This window comes from Passer montanus, unplaced genomic scaffold (genome assembly GCF_014805655.1).
Source record: "Passer montanus isolate IOZ18808 unplaced genomic scaffold, ASM1480565v1 scaffold57, whole genome shotgun sequence".
NCBI lineage: Eukaryota > Metazoa > Chordata > Aves > Passeriformes > Passeridae > Passer > Passer montanus.
In genome coordinates, this window is record NW_024370705.1 from 3,753,058 (window position 1) to 3,778,764 (window position 25,707).

General features: G+C 40.0%; 1 protein-coding gene across 11 annotated transcripts in view; it reads left to right on the plus strand.

Moving 5' to 3' along the window:
• CIT (citron rho-interacting serine/threonine kinase) overlaps nt 1–25,707 on the plus strand; it is a 67,571-nt gene that overhangs the window by 33,375 nt on the left and 8,489 nt on the right. For 8 of the 11 annotated variants that reach the window (XM_039725880.1, XM_039725879.1, XM_039725882.1 and 5 more), the window contains 21 exons: nt 168–263; nt 1,983–2,099; nt 2,536–2,645; nt 5,220–5,394; nt 6,640–6,837; nt 8,987–9,040; nt 16,334–16,531; nt 16,985–17,178; nt 17,673–17,808; nt 18,202–18,306; nt 19,517–19,657; nt 19,836–19,943; nt 20,662–20,824; nt 21,069–21,233; nt 21,330–21,467; nt 21,711–21,891; nt 22,122–22,213; nt 22,500–22,604; nt 23,454–23,623; nt 24,587–24,667; nt 24,865–25,000. In XM_039725880.1, coding sequence (XP_039581814.1) covers nt 168–263; nt 1,983–2,099; nt 2,536–2,645; nt 5,220–5,394; nt 6,640–6,837; nt 8,987–9,040; nt 16,334–16,531; nt 16,985–17,178; nt 17,673–17,808; nt 18,202–18,306; nt 19,517–19,657; nt 19,836–19,943; nt 20,662–20,824; nt 21,069–21,233; nt 21,330–21,467; nt 21,711–21,891; nt 22,122–22,213; nt 22,500–22,604; nt 23,454–23,623; nt 24,587–24,667; nt 24,865–25,000 — 2,863 coding nt within the window. The remainder of the gene's footprint in view (nt 1–167; nt 264–1,982; nt 2,100–2,535; nt 2,646–5,219; nt 5,395–6,639; nt 6,838–8,986; nt 9,041–16,333; nt 16,532–16,984; nt 17,179–17,672; nt 17,809–18,201; nt 18,307–19,516; nt 19,658–19,835; nt 19,944–20,661; nt 20,825–21,068; nt 21,234–21,329; nt 21,468–21,710; nt 21,892–22,121; nt 22,214–22,499; nt 22,605–23,453; nt 23,624–24,586; nt 24,668–24,864; nt 25,001–25,707) is intronic. The other 3 variants (XM_039725885.1, XM_039725887.1, XM_039725886.1) reach the window with 2 other exon arrangements.

A 25,707-nucleotide genomic window follows, 5' to 3' on the forward strand; every position in this document is an offset into this window, starting at 1 on the left:
GTTCAGGTCTCATAATGCCTTTTCTTTTTTACCATGACAGCCCTGGACTTGGGATTTTTATAGTGTGAAGCCTTAAAAAAGAGAATGAATGTGTGGTACCCGTGTAACACATACTCACAGCACCTACCATTTCCTTGTGTCTGAATATGGTTTTTTGCTGCTTTTAGGAACTGGAGGAAAAGCACCGTGAGGCTCAGATTGCAGCACAACATCTGGAGCTGCAGCTGAAACAGAAGGAGCAATTCTATGAGGAGAAACTCAAAGTAAAAATATCTTATCTTCCTACAAGCTTTTGTGGGTAGAATGAGTTCAGGGAAAGGAAAAACAATTGCTTTTAGGCTCTGATTGCTTTGTCTTGTGAGTTGCCTTCTTTTTGCCATTGCTGCAATGTTGAGGGAGCTTAGTGGGATCTAAATCAGTTTTCTCCTGTTTTTTCTGCCATTGTACCTTGTCTGTCTGTGGCACTGGATTAGGAGAGGTAGCATTTGAAGCCAGAACTACAGAAAGGCTTTTGTTGGTTGTAATTTGACTTTTGTTGACTAAACAATACTTAGTTAATGCTGTTGGATCTCACACCCTGAAAAAGCTTTCAGTTCCCACTGATATTCTGTGAGTGCTCACTCAGCCTACCTGCAAGTTTTAAATGCAGCAAATAGTAGACCATTTCTGAAATTCCATCTTGGAGCTGGAACATCTGCCAAGAAGCCACAGAAACCACCCACTTTGTTTTTGTCTTTTCCAGGGTAGCATTAACAAACAGTTAGAAATAGACACCATCTAAAATTAGGAAAAATAAGCTGACAAATAGGAGTATGTGCACTGGCTAAGGATTTTTCTAAAGAACTTGCAATATGACAGCCAGTAAATGCATTTTGTAAGAATCTTTGCTAAGAACAAATTATTCTCAGTAGAAACAGTCTTTATCTTGTACATTTATCTAATACTTTAATTCCACATTTTTGCTGAAATATGAGAGGATGTAGCATTTAAGAGGCGAGAAGAAATTTCTGTGGGAGAAATACGAAGGAAAAAACAAGTGAGATATGTTTGCAGATCAGAGCATGTGGTTATCAGTAATGAGAGGAGAGTGATAGAAAGCAGGAAGATCAGATGTAGATGTTGAGAAATAAGTGGTGATATAAAAACTGGAAAAGAGGATAAGCATTGGAAAAAAGAAAAAGAGAACTGGTGTATTATGGGGCCCTATGATGTAGGGTTTAATAGGAGAAATCAGGAACCCAGGTGAAAGAGGTTCAAAGGAATAATACAGGACATGGAGTTTTTGTAACTGGAAAAGTAAAAACTACCCTGTGGTGTCCAGAATTTGTGCCTTTGATAAACTTTTCTTTGAAGGAAGAGACCTTCAGTTTAACAACTGATTTATAACTCTGATCATACATGCACAACATGCAGTTCTAGAAAAATGTAGCAATTCATTACCTTAGTCCTGCTCCCAATGACAGCTATTTGTGCCACAAAAAGAAGTTTTTTACTTTACTGTTAGATTTTTTTTCTCTGACTAGAAGAATTTGTATGGTTTCAGTTGCCTTCTTATCCATACCTATGGAACTCACTAATTGCTTGTGAGCCATGTTGGTAGGGCAGCCAAAGGATGGGCACTTGCTTATTTCTTCAGCTGTACATATTGGGGTAGAGAGGCTTTTCTGTGTTTCTGTTGCATTAGGCTAGAACAGTTATTGAACACAGTTTATATGACTTACAAGAATAAATAAAGGATCTACAGTATCTCCATATCTCTATAAAATCTGATTGTTACATTCAGTCTTCAGAGATAGTTGAGAGAGTGCTCTTTTTGGAGTTTGCTCTTCCATGGATTTCATGCAAATGCACCATGGATTTAATTTTGCTTGAGATATGACCAAATGATTACCAAAAAAAATCTATATTGATGATTTTCTTTCTGCTTGCCCTTTGCCCAGTGAAACAGATATAATTTAGACAAAAGAAATGTCTTCATTTAGGTGTTGGAAAATCAGATGAAGAAGGATCTTGCAGATAAGGAAGCACTTGAGAATATGCTCAGAAGACATGAAGAAGAAGCACGTGAGAAATGCAAAGTTCTGGCTGAACAGAAGGCGGTATGTGGTGTTGAGCTGGGAATCAAAGCTGCTTGAAGAGTAGCTTTCTAAAGCTGATTTCAAGCAAGATAATCTTGTTTGAGGTTCTGTAGTGCTGCTGAGCTGCTTTGAAGGAATTTCATTGATTAATATGAATTTTAAGAGACATGTTTTTTTAATTCAGTGTCTTCAAGAATATTTCCTTAAAAAAAGCCATGCAGCTTGCTGCGTACCACTCATTTTGTGCCTTGATAATGATTGCTTTTCCTAACATTAAAGCAGTAGCAAGCAGCTGCAAATAGCTTCAGTAATTGCATTTGTGTTGTTCATTTTGGCCATTGGATCAGTTTTCTTTTAGTTCGTTTTTGTTTCTGGAAAAAGTTCAGACTTTTTTACAAACTTTATTTTTGTAACTGCTGGCGTTATGCAGTCTCAAAGGCTCACTGCTGTGTTTCAGATGATCAATGCAATGGATTCCAAGATCAGGTCACTGGAGCAGAGAATTGTGGAATTGTCTGAGGCCAACAAACTGGCAGCAAATAGCAGCCTCTTTACCCAGAGGAACATGTAAGTGTGGCAGCTGCTGTCACTGCTGAACAGGTCTCAGGAAGATGACCTTAAAGCCTTTTCCAATTGAAATTATTCTCTGATTCACTGTGTAAAAGTGGCTCTTTTTTGCAGGCCTGCTCTGCTCCCTGCTTGTTTTTCACTGATAGCATTTAAAAAATATGCTCTGTTATTCAAATAGTTTGGGCTCGCTGTGTATTTTGTGTTTTCTCAAACATGACTGGGAAAATTGGTTTCTATTACAGTGTTTACTTTGGAGCATTTCCTAAGGCAGGTGATTTGTGTAGGTTTGCCAAATATGTTAAATGAATACTAATAATTTTATGTCTAAAATACTCCTGGAGAAGCATGCATTTCTTCTTTAAACATAAACATTGCTAATAGATTTATATTTTACTCAATTCCCCTGACACATGATTTTGAAATTGAAAACATTAAACACCCTTCACTCACAAACATTCCATCATGCCTTGATGGGTGAGAAGACAAGGAAGAACAGTAGATTAAGCCATGAATTTCTCTGTGTGTTTTTGAATTCTTCTATTTCTGATCCTTTTGTCTGCCTGAACTTTATTTTTATTTTAGATTTTATCTGAGGTTCCTTATCCTTACAATGTTGTTTTTCCTTCATAAATGACTTAGAGGTGTTCTCCTTCAAGTGTAGGAAAAGCATGGGTTGTTTGATACCTCCTGCAGGGCAGGACTAAAATAGTATTTGCCCTTACTGAGTCCAGAGATTCACCAGCTGGGTTTGCACAAAGGTTCCAGTGTCCATCAGCTGCTGGATCCAACCTCAGGCAGTGCCTTTGTGGGAAGCACTTGGAGAGATTCACCTCTGATATTGAATAGAATCAGACAAGGATGAGTTTTGGCAAAGACTTGTTTTGGTTTCATTCTTTTTTTGTGGTCATTATGCCTCCAGATATGTAATGGCTCCAATTTTCATTGCATTTCAAATATCTTGCAAATTATTTTAGCCTTAGCAGCCAAAAATAGTCACAGAAATAACTGAGGAACTTAATTGTGTTGCTTAATGCTCCAGATGACCTCCAGTTAATCACCCAGGGAGTTTGTTGAGGCAGCAAAAGCCATAACTTACCTTCAGTCTAAAATAAAACAGAAATGTCTTGAGGTGGAGCTGGGAAGTGTATGGAAGGGTGAATGTCTCAGTCATGGGTGCTGAACTGAGTGTAGGGACTTAAAGCATCCTCTGGGAGCCATATCCTTGACTGGAGAGCCACAGAAAACAAGAAAAAACATATAATAATGTTTTAACATACAATTTGAAATAGTTCATTGAGAGACATACTGTCAAATGATGAACTTTGCAGGATTGGTAGGAGACAGTACAGAATTAGCAACATTTTGAGAGAAAATTGCTTAATTATGCATGCAGTTAGTTAATGAATTTGTGCTTATTTTGTGAATTGGGCTGTTGAAAATGTATAAATTGTTGTTGGACTGCATTTTGAACCCACAAAAGCTGCAGCTAATCTGAGCATGCATCAAGAGGAGAGCTAGTGATTAAACTCTTCAGAGGAGAGGGGAGCTCTGCAAGCTTTTGTTCCAGCAGTATCTGAGGAAACCAATGATTATCAGGTTCCTGAGAAGATAGCCCAGTAAACAGCAGGAAATGAAATAACACCATTTGACAGTTCTGGCTGACAGTAATCTGTAGAGGTAAATTAAAAAAAACAGAGAGGGTAAAAGGGTTTTGCTTGCAATGCACAGAAATGTGAGTCAGAAGACTTAAATTCTATTTTTAGTTTTGTAAAGTCTTCCTATTTGATCTCAGGCAACCCACATAATTTCTCTGGGATAGGATTAATAACAGCTTATCTCACAGTGAACTTCTTAAAATATTAATTCATTAATATATGTAGAGCTTTGTGAGGCTTCTAAGTAGAAAGCACTCTATGAGACAGAATTTTCCAATGCATGATAACACAATTCCAGGAACTGTAAATAATGCAGAAAGACCCTTTTTCTTTTTGAGTGTCAATTTCAAATTATAATAATTAATAATTGCCAGCTCTCAAAATTCTTATGAGAACAAGTAATTATTTTTGTTCAGTTTGTGGATTAAGATTTTGATCAGAGACAGCAAAAGCTTCACTTCAGTGTAGGTCAAGTTCTATGTCCATTACAACTTTCAAAAGCCCCCAACAAAACAACCCCAACACACAACCCCCAATCCTAAAGAATGGGGTTCCTCTTATCTCGTGGAAATACAATCTGAGAAAGCAACTGTCAGAATTTATTTTTCCCCTATAGAAAAGCATGTGACAAGGAACTGATGAAATGAGTAGAATTAATTGTACCTTAAATAGCATTATAGATGACCCTCTACAAGATTCATTTGTCTGTGCAAGTGGCAAACATGGAATATTAGTACTCTGGGCATATGTTGATGAATACACTGGTATTTTTTATTTTCAGCTGGGATGTAGAATTTAAGCCATGAACTTAACTGTTCTGCTTCACAGCAAACTTGTGTTTTCCTTACTTGACCCCAGTGGAAGGACATATGTTAAGGGCATTTCAGGTTTGTCACTTGTGCATTTCTCCTATCAGGAAAGCCCAAGAGGAGATGATTTCAGAGCTCAGGCAACAGAAGTTCTACTTGGAAACACAAGCTGGAAAGTTGGAAGCCCAGAATCGAAAATTAGAAGAACAATTGGAAAAGATGAGTCACCAAGATCACACTGACAAGAACCGCCTGCTGGAGTTGGAGACACGGCTGAGAGAGGTGAACACATGGCTCTAATCCCTCTCAACAAACTTTCCTAAATGTACCCCATGTTGTGAATGCAGTGAGAACTAGAATTGACTTCCTGTAGTGGTATTTGAAAGTGTATTAGTAATGAAAAAAATTGAAAAGCTCATTAAAAGGAGATAAATGTAAGTATTAAGGACTCGTCATCCTGAATCTGAGCTTTGAGATCATCTTGCTTTTTCAGAATTCTATTTGTGTTTGTTTGTACAACACTCTTATAATATTGTCTGGGTAGAGAGTAATAGCTCATCAATGTACAATGACCAGACAGATAAGCTGTAGCCTTAGAGTCTACAAAAGAAAGCAAAGGACACAGCAGAATTGCTGTAAGAAAAAAGGAATGCTCCTCCCTGCACCATTTTCAGGGTTTTCTGGAAAGAACACCTAACAGTAATATGGAAATATACTCTTTTAAAGATCTGTGAGCTGTGCTTCAGTTTTAATTTTGTATTAACTAGTTTGGTTCTACAAATTCTTCTCCAGTCTCAATCCACTAATTTTCAGCTAAGGCTGAAATCTTGCCCTCAGCTAAGATTGTTGAACAACCTACTTTGGCCAGAAGCTGACTGAGACCAGTGTAAGGTTTCTGACAGCCTTGTCACACATCTCAAGCACAACAGACAGATCTCCTTGGGATAGCAGGGAGCCTGAAGAAGGTGCTAAGGTTTGGGATTGATTCTGAACACTGAGAGGTGTTTTAGTTGTTTATTTCTTGTCCCTGGAGTGACATGTTTATCCCTCTGTGTGCTGCAAGAAAACCTTCATCAGAAGCCATTCAGGTAAAGCCAGAGCCAGATGAGCTTGTGGGTTTCTGTAAAAGGAATATGAAGGGAAGATGAAACTTGGAAATTGATTGCAAAATGTATGTAATGTATGCCTAGAGATTCCCCAGTAAAGATCCTTAGAGACTCTTAGCTTCAGTGAAGAAAGTTCATGACAAACTACTTTAACATTTTATATCAGTGTTTGATATATTTGACTTACAGCTGGAACTATTCTTGTGCCCTTGTTTCAAAATGCCAGGTTGTTTTTTTCAAGAAAACCAGTAGATTTTAGGGAGTAGACAAAGCTGTGTCCTTGATTTCTCAGTGCCTTAAGCAGTCTGTCAGGATGTGATCATGGCAATGGCATCTTAAATTGGACTCTGAAACAAAACTCCATTGCCTGTAATGTCTTTGTTAGTAACTCACATTTGGGTACTACTGTGGCTTTCTTCAGGTTAGCCTAGAGCACGAAGAACAAAAGCTGGAGCTGAAGAGGCAGCTGACAGAGCTGCAGCTGACCCTGCAGGAGAGGGAATCCCAGATCACTGGGCTGCAGGCTGCACGCACAGCCCTGGAGAACCAGCTCCGCGAGGCCAAGACCGAGCTGGAGGAGACCACAGCTGAGGCAGAGGAGGAGATTCAAGCCCTCACGGTGAGCCCTGGACTTGTCCTCTGAGCTGCACATACACACTAGAAATATGTAGGTGCATGCTTCATGAAGAGGTTAAAAGGAATTCATATGGTCTAATTTTTAATTTTCAGAAATGGGTATGAATTGTGCCTTGTGTTGATAGAGGCATGAATGGCTAAAATGTCAAATTTTACCTTTAATCTTTTGAATACTTCCTAGTAATGGTTCATTGCTGCCTAAACTGGCTGATGGCTTGTAGGAGCATCATTATTTTTGTTTTGAGGTGAAAGTTGCATCTGAAATTGGTATTGTTAGGAGTTTAACTCTGTGATTTACTTATTTAAATAATAGCTCATGAGTTTGGAAGTACTTGATGGTCATAAATGTTTTGATTTTTTTTCTTCCTATCAGTTACCTGCTTTGAGGATACTTATTCAGGGGGGAAAAAAACCCCACCAAATTCCTAGGGAGAGTGTTCTAACACATAATTTTATTCCAGTGCTTGTTTCATTAAAAATTGTCATGTGTGTCTGGTGAGGTGTGTGAGTGATAGAAAGGAAAACAAATTTCAAGTCCTGCCACCCTCTTCCACCCCAACCCCTGTAAATGGAGTTCTAGATTATATGCTGCTGGTTGCTCTCTTTTGAGCACAAAAAGATGCTTTCAAACTGTTTGATTCTAAGAAATATTTCCTTCACAAAAGATTCCCAGGGTTGTGGGTAGAGCGTTTGACTTGCTACCAGCTAACCCCACCTTGTAATGACCTTCAGATCCTGTGACTTGGAAGTGTTGAAAATGTGCATCCTTGTGCTCCAGTGGCATTTAATCAAAGAACTGTTCTGAATATTGCTGCCATTGCTGGTTTTTGGGAGGGGAGGGGGGCTCAGCTGGCACGGGTGCTGGCATTGTGCTGATGCTTTGGGTAGATGAATGGCAGAACCATTCCCTCAGTTCTAAAGTGGGCACAGGCTGGGCAAGTGCAGCAACAGCATTGAGGCCTAAGAATAACTGAATAGAAATGGCTTTGGGCTCTTTTTGCTGAGAACTGAGGCAGTCCCTTCCCAGCTGAAAGCTTTGCATAACAGCCACTATCACTGCCAGGGGGCTGGCAATGCACTTGGGATCCTTACCCAGCAGTGAAACAGATGAATATTCATGACCTGTGTTCACTCAGTTATTGCTCCAGTTAATGGGGCAAACTGGTAGTGCTGGAGCAGCTGCTGTCAGCCAGCCCAGCCAGGCAGGCTTGGGACTATTCCTGTCATGGAGTTTTTTTACATACTTTTATTTCTCATGTTGCCTGTTGGGCTAAGATAGTTTTTAAGCTCTCATATTTGACTTCTGCTAAACATTTTTTTTTCCTGTTTAGTCTCTTGGCTCCAAGGAAAATGTTCTGAATGAGGAAAGGTGGCTGGTTATGCTTGAGCAGTAACCTTTCCTCCAAGTTTTCACACAGCACATGGCATTAGACACTTGTTAAATCACTTTGAATTTTGAGAGAGGCCACGAGGCTGAAACAAGAACTTTTTGCTTTGTCATGCTTTGCTTGTGAATTAGGGGATAAAAATGGTGCATGCAATACTGCATTCTTTAAAATGAGTGTTTGAACTTTTCTGTACTTTAGATGCTGTCCTCCAAAGAATTGATTATTATGTTTTATCACAGCTTTTTAGAGAGGCTCAGGCTTAAATGTGACTTCATGGTAGGATTCAGGTAGATTGGCAGAGCTGTTTGGGGTAGCTTGCATTATACATCACTATAGTTTTTCTTTGCAAGCATTTAATTGTGTGCAGTGTTTATTTTCTATGAAACATCAATCGGGATATGGAAATAAAGCCAACTCAAATTAAAATATCAAGAATGTAAAAACTTAACGTGGGATCAACAAGTCTTCTGGTGCCCATTTCAGATGGAACCTGTTACATAATTCCATTCTTGAGCTTGTACATTTTCCTAAAGCACTTCAGAGGTGGGAGCGTAAGTGTATTTTGATTAAGTAGGATGGGGCTTTTCCTAATCAGTTCTTTGCCACTGCAAAGTGCTTTCATAGCCTGCAGCATCTGCCTTCCAAACTTTGCTTGCTGGTAGACTGTTCTGCAGTTTGTTTAGCAACAGCATTCTGGAATTCTAATGTATGAAAAATTGATGATTAACTTCTTACCTCCTTTAGGCACATAGAGATGAAATCCAGCGTAAATTTGAAGCCCTTCGTAATAGCTGCACAGTGAGTATTAAATACAGATCATTCAATTATTTTGAAATTAAGGATAATGAAACAAACAATTTCCTCATTTAATCCTTGATGGCACTAGTTCCTAATGTGGACTTTTGGCTTCAAGGTGCTAGTAGGAGCTGGATGGATTGGATTGGATTTCTTTTAGGTTTCAGGTAAACCTCAATTTTGAGGTTTTAGTCTGATCATGAAATTGTCACTGTTCTTCTTTTTGGAGAAGAAAGTAAATTAAAATATCTCATTGCAGTGCAGCTAATAAGAATGGTGCAGCAGCTGCAAAAAATGACTGTAGATGAAGGTCTTTTCTGCTCACAAGAAGAAAAGATCTGCCTGTCCAAATTCTGAGCTGCATTGTAGATCTAGACCTGAGTGGGTTTTAAGGAGGATTTTAACACTGTTTGAAGAAACAAAAAGTGTTAAGGTTCCAAATAATGCATTGACATACAGTAGAGAGAACTCCAGGACCTGAATTTTCACCTTCTGTTGCCTGAGATCTTTGACATGTTTTTGGATTCATTTCATCAGTTCAGGATAGATGTACAAGGGCTTTGTCTGTCCACAGGGATTCTTGCAGTTTGACACTATCTTCACACTTGCTCTTGATAGTTGATGGAGAGTATCTGCCTTCCAATGACACAAATTACACAAGTGTTGGATAAGGACCACAGTCCTCTGGGTCAGCAGTGACTGGAAATTATTCTGGACTTTTTCTCTCTACCCCATACCATAAGCAGGGCTCAATTTTTGGGACTTTTTATCTTGATTGTTTCCCTGCTTCCAGTGATTTCCTCAAATGTAACTTTTCATGCTGTAGGAGTAAGTCTCTAATGTATAAGTTTTCATCTTTTTAAAATATCTTTTCAGCATGGGAGTCATTCTGTTTTCCTCACTTGCTCTTTAGCACTAAGCAAGGGGATTCTTCATGGAATACCTAGATAGGAAGAAGTGAGGAAGTACAGCTTTCCAAAGTGTTTTGACCTCTGTCTAAAAGAAATCCTACACAAGAAATTTCACTTTCTGTTCCCTTCCTCATTTTCTTAGATTGACTGTCTGGCTCCTATGTGTCATCATAGATCTTATATCCAGAGCTATCTTCTGTTGCTCTGGATCTTGCCTTTCATTCAGAGCAACAGCTTTCTGTGAAAACACTTTTGTGATCTCCATGCAGGGAAAAACCAGGTGTGGAAACTCTATGGCTTCTGTTCAGTGCAGGGTCAGCTGCCTTGCAGAGCTGTAACTCATTATCCAGTGACACTTCAGCTCTGAGTGTGGGGAACAAGCTCCAGCAGTGAAGAATGACCCATAACATTTCCAGAATGTCAAGAGCTTCAAAGGACTTGTAAAAGTGTTCTGCATTGTAAGGTCCTCCAGTGGGATAAGTGGGATCAGACATCCTCATCAATAAGAAATTAATTAAATAGTTCCTAAATGAATAATACATGCCCATGGTACATTCTCTTTGCAGCCCAGGAGAATGCATGTATAATTTAATTTCATGTTGTGTGCTATGACTGCTCCTGGCTGTCCATCCTGCCTGAGGAATGAGGAAATCAGAGCAATCTTCTGCGGCCAGTGAGGGTCAAGAAATGCTAATTACACTGCTTTCACCAGATGTTTCAAACTTGTTTTTATCTGATGGTACCAGTATGATGCAGGCTGTGCTTTTTGGTGTGACTCCACTTGAAGGTGATTAGAATTTCTACTCCTTTTAAAATCCAAAAACACTTCAATGGAATAATTGTAATATGTTGCTGCTTATAAGCCTGATAAAGGATGGATTTATTCTTTCAGGAAGTTCTCAAGAGAGATCCTTTTTAAGCTGACACAAACTCCTTGAACTAGTCTGGCAAACTTTGCTAGGGAATTACTTTTTATTTGATCTTATTGAGAAGCCCCAAACAATGTAAGAATTACAAAAATAAGATTAGACAGAAAAAAAATATTAAAAAAATTGAATTACTTCAGTACTTTTGCAGTCTTCAAAAGATAAATAAAAATACCTAATCTACTTTCTTTGGTATTGTTCCTGTTTCTCTAGCTTCACAAAGGTCACAGCTTCTGATTGTAGAGAAGGCTGTGTCTGCTTTCCTTGTATCCTCATTGCACGCTTGGTCTTCCTTTTGCTGAGGTCTCTGACCAAGGAGGCATTTTTAGGTTCTCCTTTTTCATGCTTTCTGGCACTCAGTTGAGCAAGAAATAATAGGATATGTAATTACAACAAAAATTGTAACTTGTGGTACTTGCTGAACACACACACACACAGAGTCATATCTTATCACAACCTTCTCACAATGATAGCTCATCCAGCAAATCTGTTGAGGGAGAAGAACAAGTTCTCTACATTTATTCTGTGAAATGAATGGCCCATTTGAGTGTTAAAAGTATTTTCCAGGCAATCAAAGCAAGATCTAGAAATAAAAGGCATTCTTAAAGAGGAAAATTTACACATTTGTCAGTTGTTTCTAGATATCTCCAAATTGTGGCTTGTTCTGAGATCATCAGCATGTTTGATCTTAAAAATGCAATTAAGTTATCTAAATAATAATAGAATTTTTTCCAAAAGGAAACTTCCATTAAGCAGGAAGTAAAGTCTTTAAAATATTTAGCAAGAAATAGTCCTATAAAAGCCTTGCACTCAGCTTAGTAAAAATCCAGAGAACCCATCTGAATCATCTGGGTTTTTCAGGTACAGCCGGTTGCTTTTATTCTAGCAATGAGTGGCATTTCTTATTCCTGATTGGATATTGCATTTCCATTTATTCAAGTTTTCCCTAATAAAAAAAAGATTTATCTTCCCTTCTTGAGTTTCTTTTGTCATCATCTTGTGTTCCAGTCTTAAACATTAACAGGCTTGATCTGCACTTGTGCAAGAGGTTGGATACTGAGGCATTAAATCTGCAAGCACATCAGACAGGTATAATTTAAGTTATGTGTGAATTCCTGCTGAATTCAGTCCAAGATTCTGATTCCACATTTGCTCCATAAGTTGACATAAGTTGTGTTCTTGTGAGTTTCCAAAATAATTCTCAGAGATGTTACTTTGATGCTAAATTGTGTTTCAGAGTAAAGGAATATTGCCCACTGTGACAAGGCTAATACCCAGGCAAAAACTATTATATGGCTTTGTTAAATTTTTTTTTGAGTAAAATTCCTGTTGGGTGGAAGGGGTTATCCTTGATTCCCATTTCACAGAAAATATGATGGCAGATACCAGTTACAGGCAGAAATAGAGTTTTGTACTTTTTTTGTAGCCTGACAAAAAATCAGAGACTTCTAAGGCATTGCTGTGAGAGGTTAATGAGAGTTCACTGTGGATATCATCATCATTTAAGGAAGAGGCTCCTGTTTGGGAGAGGCAGCTCATCTCCTGGGACCTGGGACAGGACCACAGGGACTGGGTGTTTTAGTCCTGGCTTGCTGTGGGGAGCAGAGGAATGCAGTCTGGGCAGTGTCCCTTAAAATAAACCATGAAGAGGTTTTGGAGGCTGAGATCCATGTTTAGGGTGTGTTTCAAAGCACAGATGTTGTCTGGCTGGAGAGGGGAGGAAAGTGAGGGATTAATTGTCAGGTATTGATGGAGCAGGTAGAGATACAATCTGTCTGCAGCCCTGTTTGAGAGCCTGAGCCTCCCAGTGCTGGGATTTCTCTGCCTGAAAAGCTTTGTCTCAGACAGTAGGTGAAGACAAAAGGAGTCTGTCTGCTCTCACTTCCTCCTCACAATAATTTGGGGCTGAGAGACAGCTTTTTCTTGTTTCCTATTTACTTCTGACAGGTAGCTTTCTGGTAAAGATTAGTGGGGATGGGAGGAGTGGAAATGGATAAAGCAACACTATTAGTCTGGAATTAGATTAAACTCCAAATAAGACACTGCTGATAGCATCCCACAACAGCTTCCCTTGCTGTGTCCTAGCATTTTCCTGCATGTTTGTTGATGGCATGTGAGAACTGAAACACCTTTCTGAAGGAATAGGGTATGGAGAAGTTTGCAAGCTACAGTTACTAGTATATAACTAAACCTCCTTATTTTTCTCCTTTTCCTCATTATTGTGCCTGTGGTTTTGATATGTGGAGCATATGGATTAAATTTAGTGCATTTTATCTGGTATGCAAACCAAATCATCATGGCCCTGACTGTTTGTTGCTCTGATATTTGATTTAATCCATCCTGGAGAGGTTTGTAGGACCAGGGGTAACAGCTGGGAATCTGCTCAGCCTCACCAGAGGAATACTTTGCTTTCCTCAGATTATTCAGTGGGGAGGGAATTCTGCTGGATGTGACCCCTTCTGCTGAAGAGCTGCTATGCTAGGGTTGCTCTGCAATATTTAAAAATGAGCTACAGTCCTCTGCATCAGGATAAAGATAAGCTGTATGCTTAGATGTGGTGTGCAGTGAACAATCTGTGTAGTTAGATGATATCTCTGGTTTATGGATTAGTTGTGGTGAAGATGTCCATAAATAGAGGAGAAAATTCCAGTTGCTCTGAGTGGTGATGCAGTGGCACAGATACAGTGGCTGTCCAGGTTGTCTAGAATTGCTTTTCCAAGGTTTTGAGTGTTTGGTGAATTTATAAACTTAAAATGTGAAGATTTTTCAAATTGTGTTATGGGTTTCTAAAGGATATAATAGCATTTTCTTACTGACATTCCTTTAATACACTTCACATTTACCTCAGAATAGCTCAGGGCTGGTTGGTTTGTTTGGGGTTTTTTGGGGCTTTTTTTTTGCCTGGGGATTTCCTTAACTGAAAAGAAAAATATCTAAAGCTATTAACTCTTTCCAGATACAGGATTGTGGTATAGATTGTATGTATGCCCCAGACAATATTTCCAATTAAGTGTGGGGGTTTTTTAATCTGTGTTTTCTTTTTTGATCCCTAGGACAGGCATTTATATCACACTAAATCCCATTTTCCTGTGTCAGCATTACCCAGTACTTTTTAGGCTTTTAGTGTTAATAAACTCTCTAACCCTGTTGGGTTATACATATCTGTTAGATAGCTATTGGATGTGGTAACAAACATTCCCCTTCCCCATGAAAAATGGAAGATTGTACCAAGAGGAACATTTTCTCCTGTTAAAAAAATTATATCTATCTAGATTACATTATCTAGGTAATGTAATATGGTTGGAATTTAAGCCAAGTTGTTTTAGAATTGTCAATAAATACACTGTTAGAAGAAGGAAAGAGATCATGTCACACCTTCTGGAACCCTTCTTTGTTAACTGCTTTGTAATTTGTCTGAAGTTTTCCAGAAATAGCCTACTAGATAAAATGTAGCAGTGAAATATAATATGATCTGGTTTAATTTTAGTTGTATTCAGGGAAAGAAGTCAAAATCTCAGAACCCAGAATAAAAGAAAATGGGAGCTCAACTTCCAGCCCTTAAGGAATGAAATCAACTTGAAATACAGCCAGTTTTAATAATTGATTAAGTAGTTGGACATATTAACTCTGCATATTACTTTATCCATTTTGTCTTTCCCTCATCTCGATTTTCTTGTATTTCAAAACTAGCTTAATTTTTTGTTAATAGAAATTACTTGTACTAGTATATAAATTACATGTGGAAGAAACCATGAATGTATAAAATATATCTTGAAACTGCCTAGATACATGGTGTGGTTAAACATAAAATTAAAACAAATGGGAAAAAAGTGAGTTTCTAATTTGACATTTAGTAGAGATCTCAGCTGATGTAAGAGCAGTAGGTAAAACACTGTAAAAGCAAATGCTCTTTTGCTCCTTTTTGTTTGTATAAACAAATCTAAGTTCTTATTTCTGTAGCAATATAGGCACTAACATGTCTTTACAACACAGGCTGCCCCCTCTGAAAGCTTGGTGCAAACAATGCAGGGGAAGATGTGTGTTTTGAATAGGGCAGTGAGAGTGCTCAGAAACAAGCACATGATCAGATTTCTTCAGAAATGTTGTGTTTTGAAGTCTGAATCATCTTGATTTGACCCTGAACATATGGGTGGCAGGAACTCCCCTTCACCCAGCAGGGAGTAATGGCTGTTGGACTTTTTCTGCTCACAGTTTAAAAACCAAATACTGTTAATTTAGGTCTAGGAGAGGCATGGTAAAAGGCTGCCAAAATATGCATTACAGATTCTTCAAAAAGAAGTGGTTGTCATCTTTCCAGAGAGCTGAGAAGAGCTGTGTGCTCTATCCTCTACTGCTTTAGATATTTAAGTCCTTGGCTTGTGTAGGAAATTGGAACATTTACATTTAAATGCGTAGCCAACTGTGCTCTGAGATTTTATTTTTTCCCATTTAATGAAGTATCTTATTCACTTTTCTTTGACATCCAGGCAAAAGAGCCTCTAGAACATATTTTTAAGAGTTGAATGTGAATTGTATAGAGTTTACCAGTTTCTGAAATTCTTTTTATTAAGCTGATTTCAAGATTACTGAGATTTCTTTCTCTTCTGTTGTGGTGACATTGGTTTTGAGTTAGAGGAGGTACAAATTCATCCACCCAGTGTTCAGGCCTTTCATTCATAAAACCAGCTGTGAAAATGGCCCACTGTTGTTTATATTTGTCTTTCAATTGGAGGGGACTGTGGTTGAAAGCTTTTAGTTAGTGCTGACTGAACAAATGGATGCTGCCACTTTGGCAAAGGCCTTGTTGAGTTTTTGCTTTTCACTGATTTTCCATATTGTGTTACCACACTGGTTTCTTCCCTCCTGTGTACCCAGCTGCCATCCATAATGCTGTTACTTTGATAGAATGTATTTTCTGCCTTTCCTGGTTATACCCAGTGTTACAAATAATAATATAAGCAATTCCCAGGAATATCCATCAGGTTGCACTGCCTCCACTGCTCCTCTTGGTCTGTTTTCTTCAGTGCCACACTTTGAAAGCCTTTCTGAGAGTGATTAGCCTCATTGCACTTAGGGGAGACTGAGGCAGAAAAAGGTCACTGTAAGTCAGCAGCAGAGCTGAGAATCCAGCCAGAACTCCTGGTTCCCAATCCAGTGCTTTAACTATGACAGGTCTCTCAAATAATAAATTACATTGCAGCATATTTATGCTCTGAACCAGATTTTTTAAAAAAAACTATTTTCTCTAAGACACAAAACTCTACTCCTAATCCAAGTACATTATTATGAAAAAATACCTACCACTGTAATGCTGCCCTTTCTTTTGTATTAGAAAAAATGTAAAAGCTTGGCAATAAATAATTCAGTGTGAATTGATTAATCTCCCCTGTTATATAGAAGAAGGATGGATGATTTCAAAAACCTGTGCTTACTCACACGTAATTTATTTTTCTTTCTAGGTGATTTCAGATTTGGAAGAGCAGCTGAACCAGCTCACTGAAGACAATGCAGAGCTGAACAACCAGAATTTCTTCCTGTCCAAACAACTGGACGAGGCCTCGGGGGCCAACGACGAGGTGGTGCAGCTGCGGAGCGAGGTCGATCACCTCCGCCGAGAGATCACCGAGAGGGAGATGCAGCTCACCAGCCAGAAACAAGTAAGCCTCTCCAGGTCTGCTCAGGAGCTCTTGCTGGCAGCTGGCAAAAATTCCTTCTACATCTGGAAAGGCATAAGAAGTGATGGTGCTTCTGGGGGCAGTGGCATTTAAGCCTTCCTTCCCAGGGCAGTTGAGTGAATGGAAATTTTTGGTGTCTCCCATCATGTTTTGACACAATTTTATTTAGCAGTCCTGCACTTCTGAAGGCATTGTCATTTAGAATTACTCATTTTAATTTTGTGGCCCTGGAAATCTCAATGTTCATAATGAGATCGACCTGACATTATCAGGGATCACAAGTGAATGTACAGGAGCCTTGAAATAAATGGGCTGTGATTTCCCAGCTCCTGCTGGCTGCTGATTTGCATGTACTGTAATCGAATTGCTACGGCTGAAGCTGAAAGTGCACGCTTGATGTGGGATGTGAGAATTGATAGGAGGATTTATTTTTAGACTATGGAGGCCTTGAAGACAACATGTACGATGCTGGAAGAGCAAGTAATGGACTTGGAGGCCCTGAATGATGAACTCCTGGAGAAAGAGCGCCAGTGGGAAGCGTGGAGAAATGTTCTAGGGGATGAGAAGTCCCAGTTTGAATGTCGAGTCAGAGAGCTGCAGAGGATGCTGGATACTGAGAAACAGAGCAGGTCTCTCTCCCTTCCTTCCCTTTTATTAACTTTTATAAAAACTCTCTATAGAAGCTAGTACAAAAATTATATTTAGCATAGGATATGGGAGTTGGAGCTAAATATAAAATCTTGAGGTAGTTCTAAAAATGGTTTATTAGTTAGTAGTCATCACTGATATTGTTCCTTTTGTTTCTTTGCAAGTGAACGATTCAAGGGGAGTGGTATTTATCATTGTAATTTATAAAATGTCTTGATTTATTATCTTCTATTTTATTTTATGGAAAAAATAGTCTTTGCTCCTGACTGTTCATGTGGGGTCTTGAAATTTTTAAGGCTGTAGTTCTAGCAAGGACAGGAACAGGATTATATAATATAAAAGTGTTGCAGCAAACAGTCTGGCTTTTTAATGTAACATCTTGAATTTGAGGCAACCCCTGAAAAAGTTATTGATGGCACTGCCTGCTAGGGAGAGGTCAAGGAGTTAGGTAACATTATTTTCCATTTTAATGCAGAGTGAGAGCAGATCAGCGTATTACTGAGTCTCGCCAGGTGGTAGAACTGGCTGTCAAGGAACACAAGGCAGAGATTCTGGCCCTGCAGCAAGCACTCAAGGAACAAAAACTCAAAGCAGAGAGCCTTTCTGATAAGGTAAGTAACTTTCAATCCTGGACTTTCATAATTAGATGAAATACTTTTCCACTGATATTACTTTTAGAAATGTGGCCTTGAGCAGCTTTTTTTCAAGATGTTATAGAGACAAGTTAAAAAGACTGAAGAGCGTAGAATAGAATTGTATCTTCAAACCAAAGACCTCAGATTTTCTTTGAAAAAGACTAAAGCAGCTATGATGCCTGGAATGAAGTCCTTCAATAATTTGGTGTCCGCATTTGAACAAGCCAAAATGTCTTTTGGCTGGTTTTTCCCCAGCAACCAAAGGCTAATTGTATCATTTTTCTTCAGCATGTGCTCGGTGAAGTCGAATTTTAAGACTCTGGAACGATATTTATTAGTGTTCGATGTTGTTCTGACCCTCTCTCCCAGCTCAATGACCTGGAGAAGAAGCACGCCATGCTGGAGATGAACGCCCGCAGTTTGCAGCAGAAGCTTGAGACAGAAAGGGAGCTCAAGCAGAGGCTTCTGGAGGAGGTAACCTTGGAGATTCATGGTAGAACTTCAGAAGGTTCCACATCTTGAGGAGGGGAGGTTTTGTGAATAAGAGTTACACATCCATCCTTCTTCTACATAACTGGGGAGATTAATCAAGTTGGGAGAAGTTTGCAGAGTGTGGCCATGTCAGGGAGCACTAAAAGTGAGCTGCTCCTCAGGGCCAGGGGAGCTGGCAGCCAAGGGGGACAGCGTGCCAGGCAAGGACAGGACCTTGCAGCCTGCAGGCTCAGACCCACAGCACCTGAACAAGAGGACCAGGGCAGATTTGCTGAAGGTACCAGGGATCATTACAGAAGCCTGTAGTCACGAGGCAGGTCCTAGGTCAGACCTGAAAGGCCAGTCTGTGCCTAGGCACAGCTCTGACCAGCCAGGGGCAAAGGCCAGAGCTTAAAACCAGCTCTGGAGCCAACATGCTGGGGGTGCACACCTGGAGGCCACAGGAGAGGCTTCTCTCACAGCTCTTCAGCAATGATTTGGGTCACAGGATTTGGATCCAAGGTCACAGACCTGCCCCATATCAGGGACTAATTGAATGCAGGCAACCAGTTCTAGGTGGTGGGGGTAGAGGCTCCAGAAGAGGATTTTAGGGACAATTAGAGCATTTAGAGCCTCCTGGTATTCTTGAGGTACTGAACAGGTTGCCTGCCCACTTCTTTGTGCATCACCAGGAAAGATTTCTTGCTCTTACTTTGTAGCATTGGTTACATTCATGATTTTCCTAGTCAGGGACTTTCTTGTCAAGAAAGTGTAAATCCTAAATGAAGTAGGAGTATTTTGTCATATGCCTTCCACTGGTGTTAATTGGAGACAAAGATGTAAACAGCTGGCCATTATTTTCCTTATCTCATGTGACTGTGACTGTCCTGGTTTATACTAAAGATTATGGTTTTAATTTATTTTTATAAAGTACTTTATAAAGGCTTCTGGTGGTTGTACAGAGAGCTTGAGAAAATGGTGCTGCTACAGATTAATATAAATACACAGAAATGCTTGTTTAGTCACAATGCATTCTGAAAGGAAAGGAATATTCTAGAGTATTGTAATTTTCCAGCTTTTGAAGAATTGTGTGTTTATTAATAAATTCTGCAATTATCATTATTTTACAAGGAGTGACAACATTTAATAGCTTTTACTTACAAGCAAAAAGACAACAAACCCCAAACCCTGGCCTTTGTTTTCCTTCCAACAGCAGGCAAAGCTGCAGCAGCAAATGGATCTGCAGAAGAATCACATCTTCCGCCTGACTCAAGGTCTGCAAGAGGCCCTGGACCGAGCAGATCTTCTGAAGACTGAGAGAAGTGACCTGGAATATCAGCTGGAAAACATTCAGGTGAGGGTGATGAAGCAGGGCAGTGTTTTGCCTCATTCCTTGTGATGCTTTAGGATGTGATTTACAGATTGTGTGTGACACTTTCTTCATGGTATTTTTTAGCTCTGTTTTGCTATTGAGTTGTTTGTTTGTTTCTTGTGTTAAGGTGAAATTTCTTGCATCTGTGTGTGATTCACAGGTTCTCTATTCCCATGAAAAAGTGAAAATGGAGGGCACTATTTCTCAGCAAACTAAACTCATTGATTTCCTGCAGGCAAAGATGGACCAACCAGCAAAAAAGAAAAAGGTGGGTGAAGAAGGTTTGAGAGGCATGGAACTAAATGGTTTTGTAGTTAGTTATGTGCTGTGTATTCTTAATATTCTGTTTTATCTTTCTTTGTGTAACAAAATGTTGTCCTCATTTAAGACCATCCTGAGTTGGTGAACACAAATTTTACTAGGCAGAATGTGTTCTTTGTGGTTTTTCTGGTATTTTGTTATTCAACAACTTAGGTTGTTATACAACACTTAGGTTACAACCCAATAGCTACACCTCAGTGAGGCTGTAGGAATACAGAATTTTAAGCATGTTTTTTTTTAATGCTGAGTATAATTTTTAATATTTTTTTAATGCATATGTGTACAAACCTATCATGTATCAAGAGTCCTGTAGTCACAGCATAGGATGGAGCAGTCAGGTGACTTGTGTCACAACTTTGTCAGAAGCTGCTCTGTCATTTTGAATGAAGTAATTTAATTTTAACCACGTATTTTGAGATCCTCTGTTTAGATGCTTTCGGAAACTCCAGGTGTGAGTACTAACAGGTAATGTACATCCCTCTTTAAGTTAATCCATATCTTGACATTTTTCTCTCCAGTGCCAATATGAACTAAAATCCATCCTTACACATAACAGAATTGCCATTAGGCCCTCTGGCCGGACTGCCACTAGCTAGTGTCACTTTGCCTAGGTTAAGCCATCTCTTGCTAGGAGTTAGGAGTTGTCTGTGTGTTTCTGTTGCTAGGGCCTGTTTAGTCGGCGGAAAGAGGACCCTTCTTTACCCACACAGGTTCCCCTGCAATACAATGAGCTGAAAGTGGCACTGGAGAAGGAGAAGGCTCGTTCTGCTGAGCTGGAGGAGGCTCTACAGAAAACACGCATTGAACTCAGATCTGCTCGTGAAGAAGGTAGGGGCTAACAGAAAAGGTGAATCTGGAAGGAGGCACACAATCTCGGTCTGAAAATGTGCCTTTAATTGTGTGCCACTCTAGCAATAACATATGTTGTTTAACTATTACCAATGCTGTGATGTTACAATAAAGCTGCACTTGATTCTGTGGGCTGTAACTGCAGACTGGTCACACAGAGCCCTGCTAGGAACCTGAGTGCCACGTTGGTCACATTAACCAGGGACATTTGTCTTGTCTGTAGCTGCTCATCGGAAAATATCCGACCACCCTCACCCCTCCACCCCGGCCACAGCCAGGCAGCAGATCATCATGTCTGCCATAGTGCGCTCCCCGGAGCACCAGCCCACGCCCATCAGTCTGCTGGCTCCCCCCTCCAGCCGCCGCAAGGAATCCTCCACGCCTGAGGGTAGGCTCCTGCTCAGCTCCTCCTCTCCTACCTCTGTCACTGCCATCTCTTTACTGAGTTAGATTTCACCCTGCTGATGAGCCGTGTCCCTTGCAGAGTACAGCCGGCGCCTGAAGGAGCGGATGCACCACAACATCCCGCACCGCTTCAACGTGGGGCTCAACATGAGGGCCACCAAGTGCGCCGTGTGCCTGGACACCGTGCACTTCGGCAGGCAGGCCTCCAAGTGTCTGGGTAAGGGCAAAACACAGCACAGCTCGGGGGGAGGAGGGGCATCAGCCGCCTAGAGCAGGGAGGAAATGACAGCGTGGAGACTCTGAAACTGCTTGGTGCAAACATTGAGAAAACATCATGGTTTGGAGTGGAAGGGAACCTTGGAGGAGATGGGATTTGTGTGTTAGAAGTTGAGGCAGCTGTGTCATGATTGGGTTTATTTTTTTGTCATTTAACAGAAGTTTTTCCCTGTCCTCTTGTCAGAATGCCAGGTGATGTGTCACCCAAAATGCTCAACTTGCTTGCCAGCTACTTGTGGGCTGCCAGCAGAATATGCCACACACTTCTCGGAAGCGTTCTGCCGGGATAAGATGAATTCCCCTGGCCTGCAGCTGAAGGAGCCAAGCACCAGTCTGCGTCTTGAGGGGTGGATGAAAGTGCCAAGGTATAACCAGGAGTCTTGGTGCCATGTCAGGTGCTGAAGTATTTGGCCTGATATTACCCTGGCTCTTACAATGAGATCATTGGTACAGGCCCATTACGTGGGCATTACAATTACCACCACTATAATTACAATTGCTACCACTGGAATTGCTCTTTTATAGGAGTTGCATGCTTGCTTTATATAGAGTCCAAGCAGAAAGTCCAACACAGCTTTGTGCTTATTTTCCTCAGGAACAATAAACGTGGGCAACAGGGCTGGGACAGGAAGTATATTGTCCTGGAAGGAACCAAAGTGCTCATTTATGATGCAGAAGCAAGAGAAGGTAACTGGGAATTTCTAGCAAGAATATATTTTTTAATCTTAAGATATTGTTTGGTGGGTTGAGAGGCTTAAAGATTATTACTGTTTCCTATGGGTGTACCAAATTTAGCTAAATCTTCAGTGAAAAAGCAACATTATTTTTTCTCTCTTAGCCATTTTATTGGCTGGCATGTCATAATAGTCCAACTGTGAAAACGTCCAGTGTGTATCCACTTCCTTTTGCTATCACAGTTATTTTCTTGCTGCCTTTTTGTCTGTCCCTAATCTGTCTCCCCATGCTCCTGCAGCTGGACAGAGGCCTCTGGAGGAATTTGAGCTCTGCCTTCCTGATGGTGATGTAACTGTTCATGGAGCTGTAGGAGCTACTGAGCTTACCAATACAGCAAAGACAGGTGAGAATCTTACATAGATGAGGTCAAATGGATTTCATCTGCCTTGCCATCAGTTAGCCTTGTTTGGCTGAACAGAATTTTCTCCCTCGAGCTTTCATTGTGTAATGCTGTAATTTACCTCCATCTGAATTAGGGGAGTAGCTCAGCACTCCAGATCTAGTTACACCCAGGCTGTTGCTTCTGTCGTGGTAGAACTGTGGTTAATATAGTCATCAACACAAATGGAAGTAAATCTTAAGAGATCTGTAGCATAAACACTCGCTTTATTTAAATTTCTTCTCTATTAACTGTGATGTATCATAACTTCTGCCACCATTGTGCTCTGACCACAAAGCCATTAACTTAGAAATGCTGTGGGGTGTATACAGTCTCTTATTATGAAAAAATGTTGATGTGTTGATTTGTATGTACTGAATAGAACTGATGGATAAGATTCTGTATGTCTTGACTGTTACATTAAAGGATACAGACTGTTAAAAACAAAGGTTTCCATAACCAGTTTTTACAGATTTTTCTTAATCAGTACAGGGAAAACTTTAGTCAAGTGGCTGGTTTTGTTTTGGTTTTTTTCCCACAATGGAATTTCTCTTTTGAATAAAAGGCAAGAAATTATTTTTGTTGAGTTAAAGACAGCCTTGTATGTATGGATTACATACATCCAGCTAATATTTAGGTGTAAGTAGCTAGCCTGTGCAGGACCTGTAAAGGAGAAACCAATGTGTAAATTGCCATGGTACGTCATGATAAATACAACTTCTCTCCAATGAGGCTGAAAGGTGTTGATTTTAAGTCCACTGACAATATTCCAAAAACTAATCTAAGTCTTATTCTATCTATATAACATCTCAGATGTGCCATATATCCTAAAATTGGAGTCTCATCCACACACCACTTGCTGGCCTGGTAGAACACTCTACCTGTTAGCACCCAGCTTCCCTGACAAACAGCGCTGGGTCACAGCACTGGAATCAATAGTGGCAGGTGGGAGAGTTTCCAGAGAAAAAGCTGAGGCTGATGCTGTGAGTATAAAAGTTTCATTTAATAATAAAATATTCTGGGAGGGAGCAGAGTTTTGAAAAATATTTTTTCGGTATTTGACATACTGAGGTTTAACTGAAGGTAAGTTATTGCTTCTGCCTTATGATTTGAGCCCCAGGAGCCAGTACTCTGTGAGACTACTGCTGTGTATTACAATACCCTTCTTTAAACTTGGGGAGTGTAGTAAGAGAATCCCAGAATATCTCTGTAATTCCAGCAGAGGAAGGAAGAGCAGTTAGGACATGCTTTAAATCCAGTCTCATAAGGCACCACATGGAAAGAGCAAACCTTAAAAGAAGCAAAAACTCCCTCCCTTCCCATTCTTAGAGAGTCAGAGGTTTTATGTTTCTTGCTGGGGGGAGGTGTGTGTGGGTGTGTGCTTTTTATTTTGTTTTGTTCCTAATAAGAGGTTAAATAGATTTGTTTAGGTTTTGGATAGCCTTTCTCACACTGTCACACTGATAAGTCTATTTTCTGGCAAAGAGAGGTTGGATTCTGTGGCATTGCATAGGAGAATTAGCTCTGGAGGTAGGGAATATCTGACTGCAGGAAATACTCTTTTTTCCTCAGGCTCACATTTCTTTTGTATCTGAGAAAAAAACATGCTCCCACCAACATTTATACTTTTCTTTAATTCTTCCCCTTGGAAAATTCCACTGCTCTGTTGTAGGAGGTTGGGGAAAATGGAAAGGATAGAGACAACAATAGGTTCTGCCTGAATTTAGGATAATTCTGATCAGTTTGCCTTACTGTGTCTAAGGTAGATAAAAGTTTACTAATTCTTTTGTAGGAGGCATCCCTGAAACTTTTAGCTTTCTGAGAAAAAGAAATCTGTGCCAATCTCTTTGCCTGTCTGAAATGATAACCTGACATTGTTAAAATACTCATAGATAAAGAGATGAAGATTAACTCAACAAGAAAAAAAATCTTTTTGTCATTTACAGAAACTGCTGGGGAACTCCCTGCTGAAGCTGGAGGGTGAAGATCGTTTGGATATAAATTGCACAATGCCCTTCAGTGACCAGGTAATGGTCATGTGCACTTGGACTTTCTCAGTAGTGGATAATTGATTCAGGGAAATGGCATCTTGATTGCAATATGTGTAATTATGCACTTATTTGTGGGTTTGATTTTTCTCTTCATTGCTAAAGAGTATCACCCAAGTTGCTGTTGGAGCATTCCTTGTTCTCCTCACGTAGTGCTATTTTTTCCCCTATTGTAGGTAGTGCTGGTGGGTGCAGAAGAAGGTCTCTATGCCCTGAATGTTCTGAAGAATTCCTTAACGCACATCCCAGGAATGGGAGCTGTCTTCCAAATTCACCTCATCAAGGACCTGGAGAAGCTACTCATGATAGCAGGTACAGGCTGTGTGTCCCCACTGGCCCTGCAGTGGCTCTGTGCTGCCAGGTCCTGCTTGCCTTTGGATTTGTTCCAGGCTTTTGTCTGGTGTTTTAATCAGCAAATTGGCAGGGATGCCTTGCTGTGGTTAACACAGTCCTGTTGAGGCTGGCTGCTAAGGGATTATGTGAATGGGCACTCAGTTAAACCTCCACAAGACACTGATTTCAGAGCTGAGGGAGGGAACAGAGACAAAACATTTCCAGGTTAGAGGTCAGTTGTCATTTAAAGTTCAATTTAAAAAGTGTTGAGCTAGTGAGTGAACATCTCTTCCTAATTATTGCATAACATTTTAAATGTAATTAACTATTTGAGGACCACTATGTGATCACTGAGGCATAGGGCCAACTCTTACCCTTTCTTGCCCTGTAACAAAGTTGGGACTCCTGTCATGATTTAAGATTTCTTTACAAAAGGAACACCAGCTTTAATCTCTCCATCTGTGGTTTTCCAGAGATAATCCTTCCCACACGGATGTAGGCATGCTGAACACTAGGCTGTATCTTTGTCTGAAAGCCTAAATTATCAAGTGTCTATATGACATTTGCAGGGAATGAGAAACAAATTCTTTCCTGTTCTGCTAGTTTTGTGGTTTTTTCCTGGTAAGGGTTTAAGATGTTCATGGTTTATTTGTGCCAGGGTAGTAGAGAACAAAGCAAATCTCACA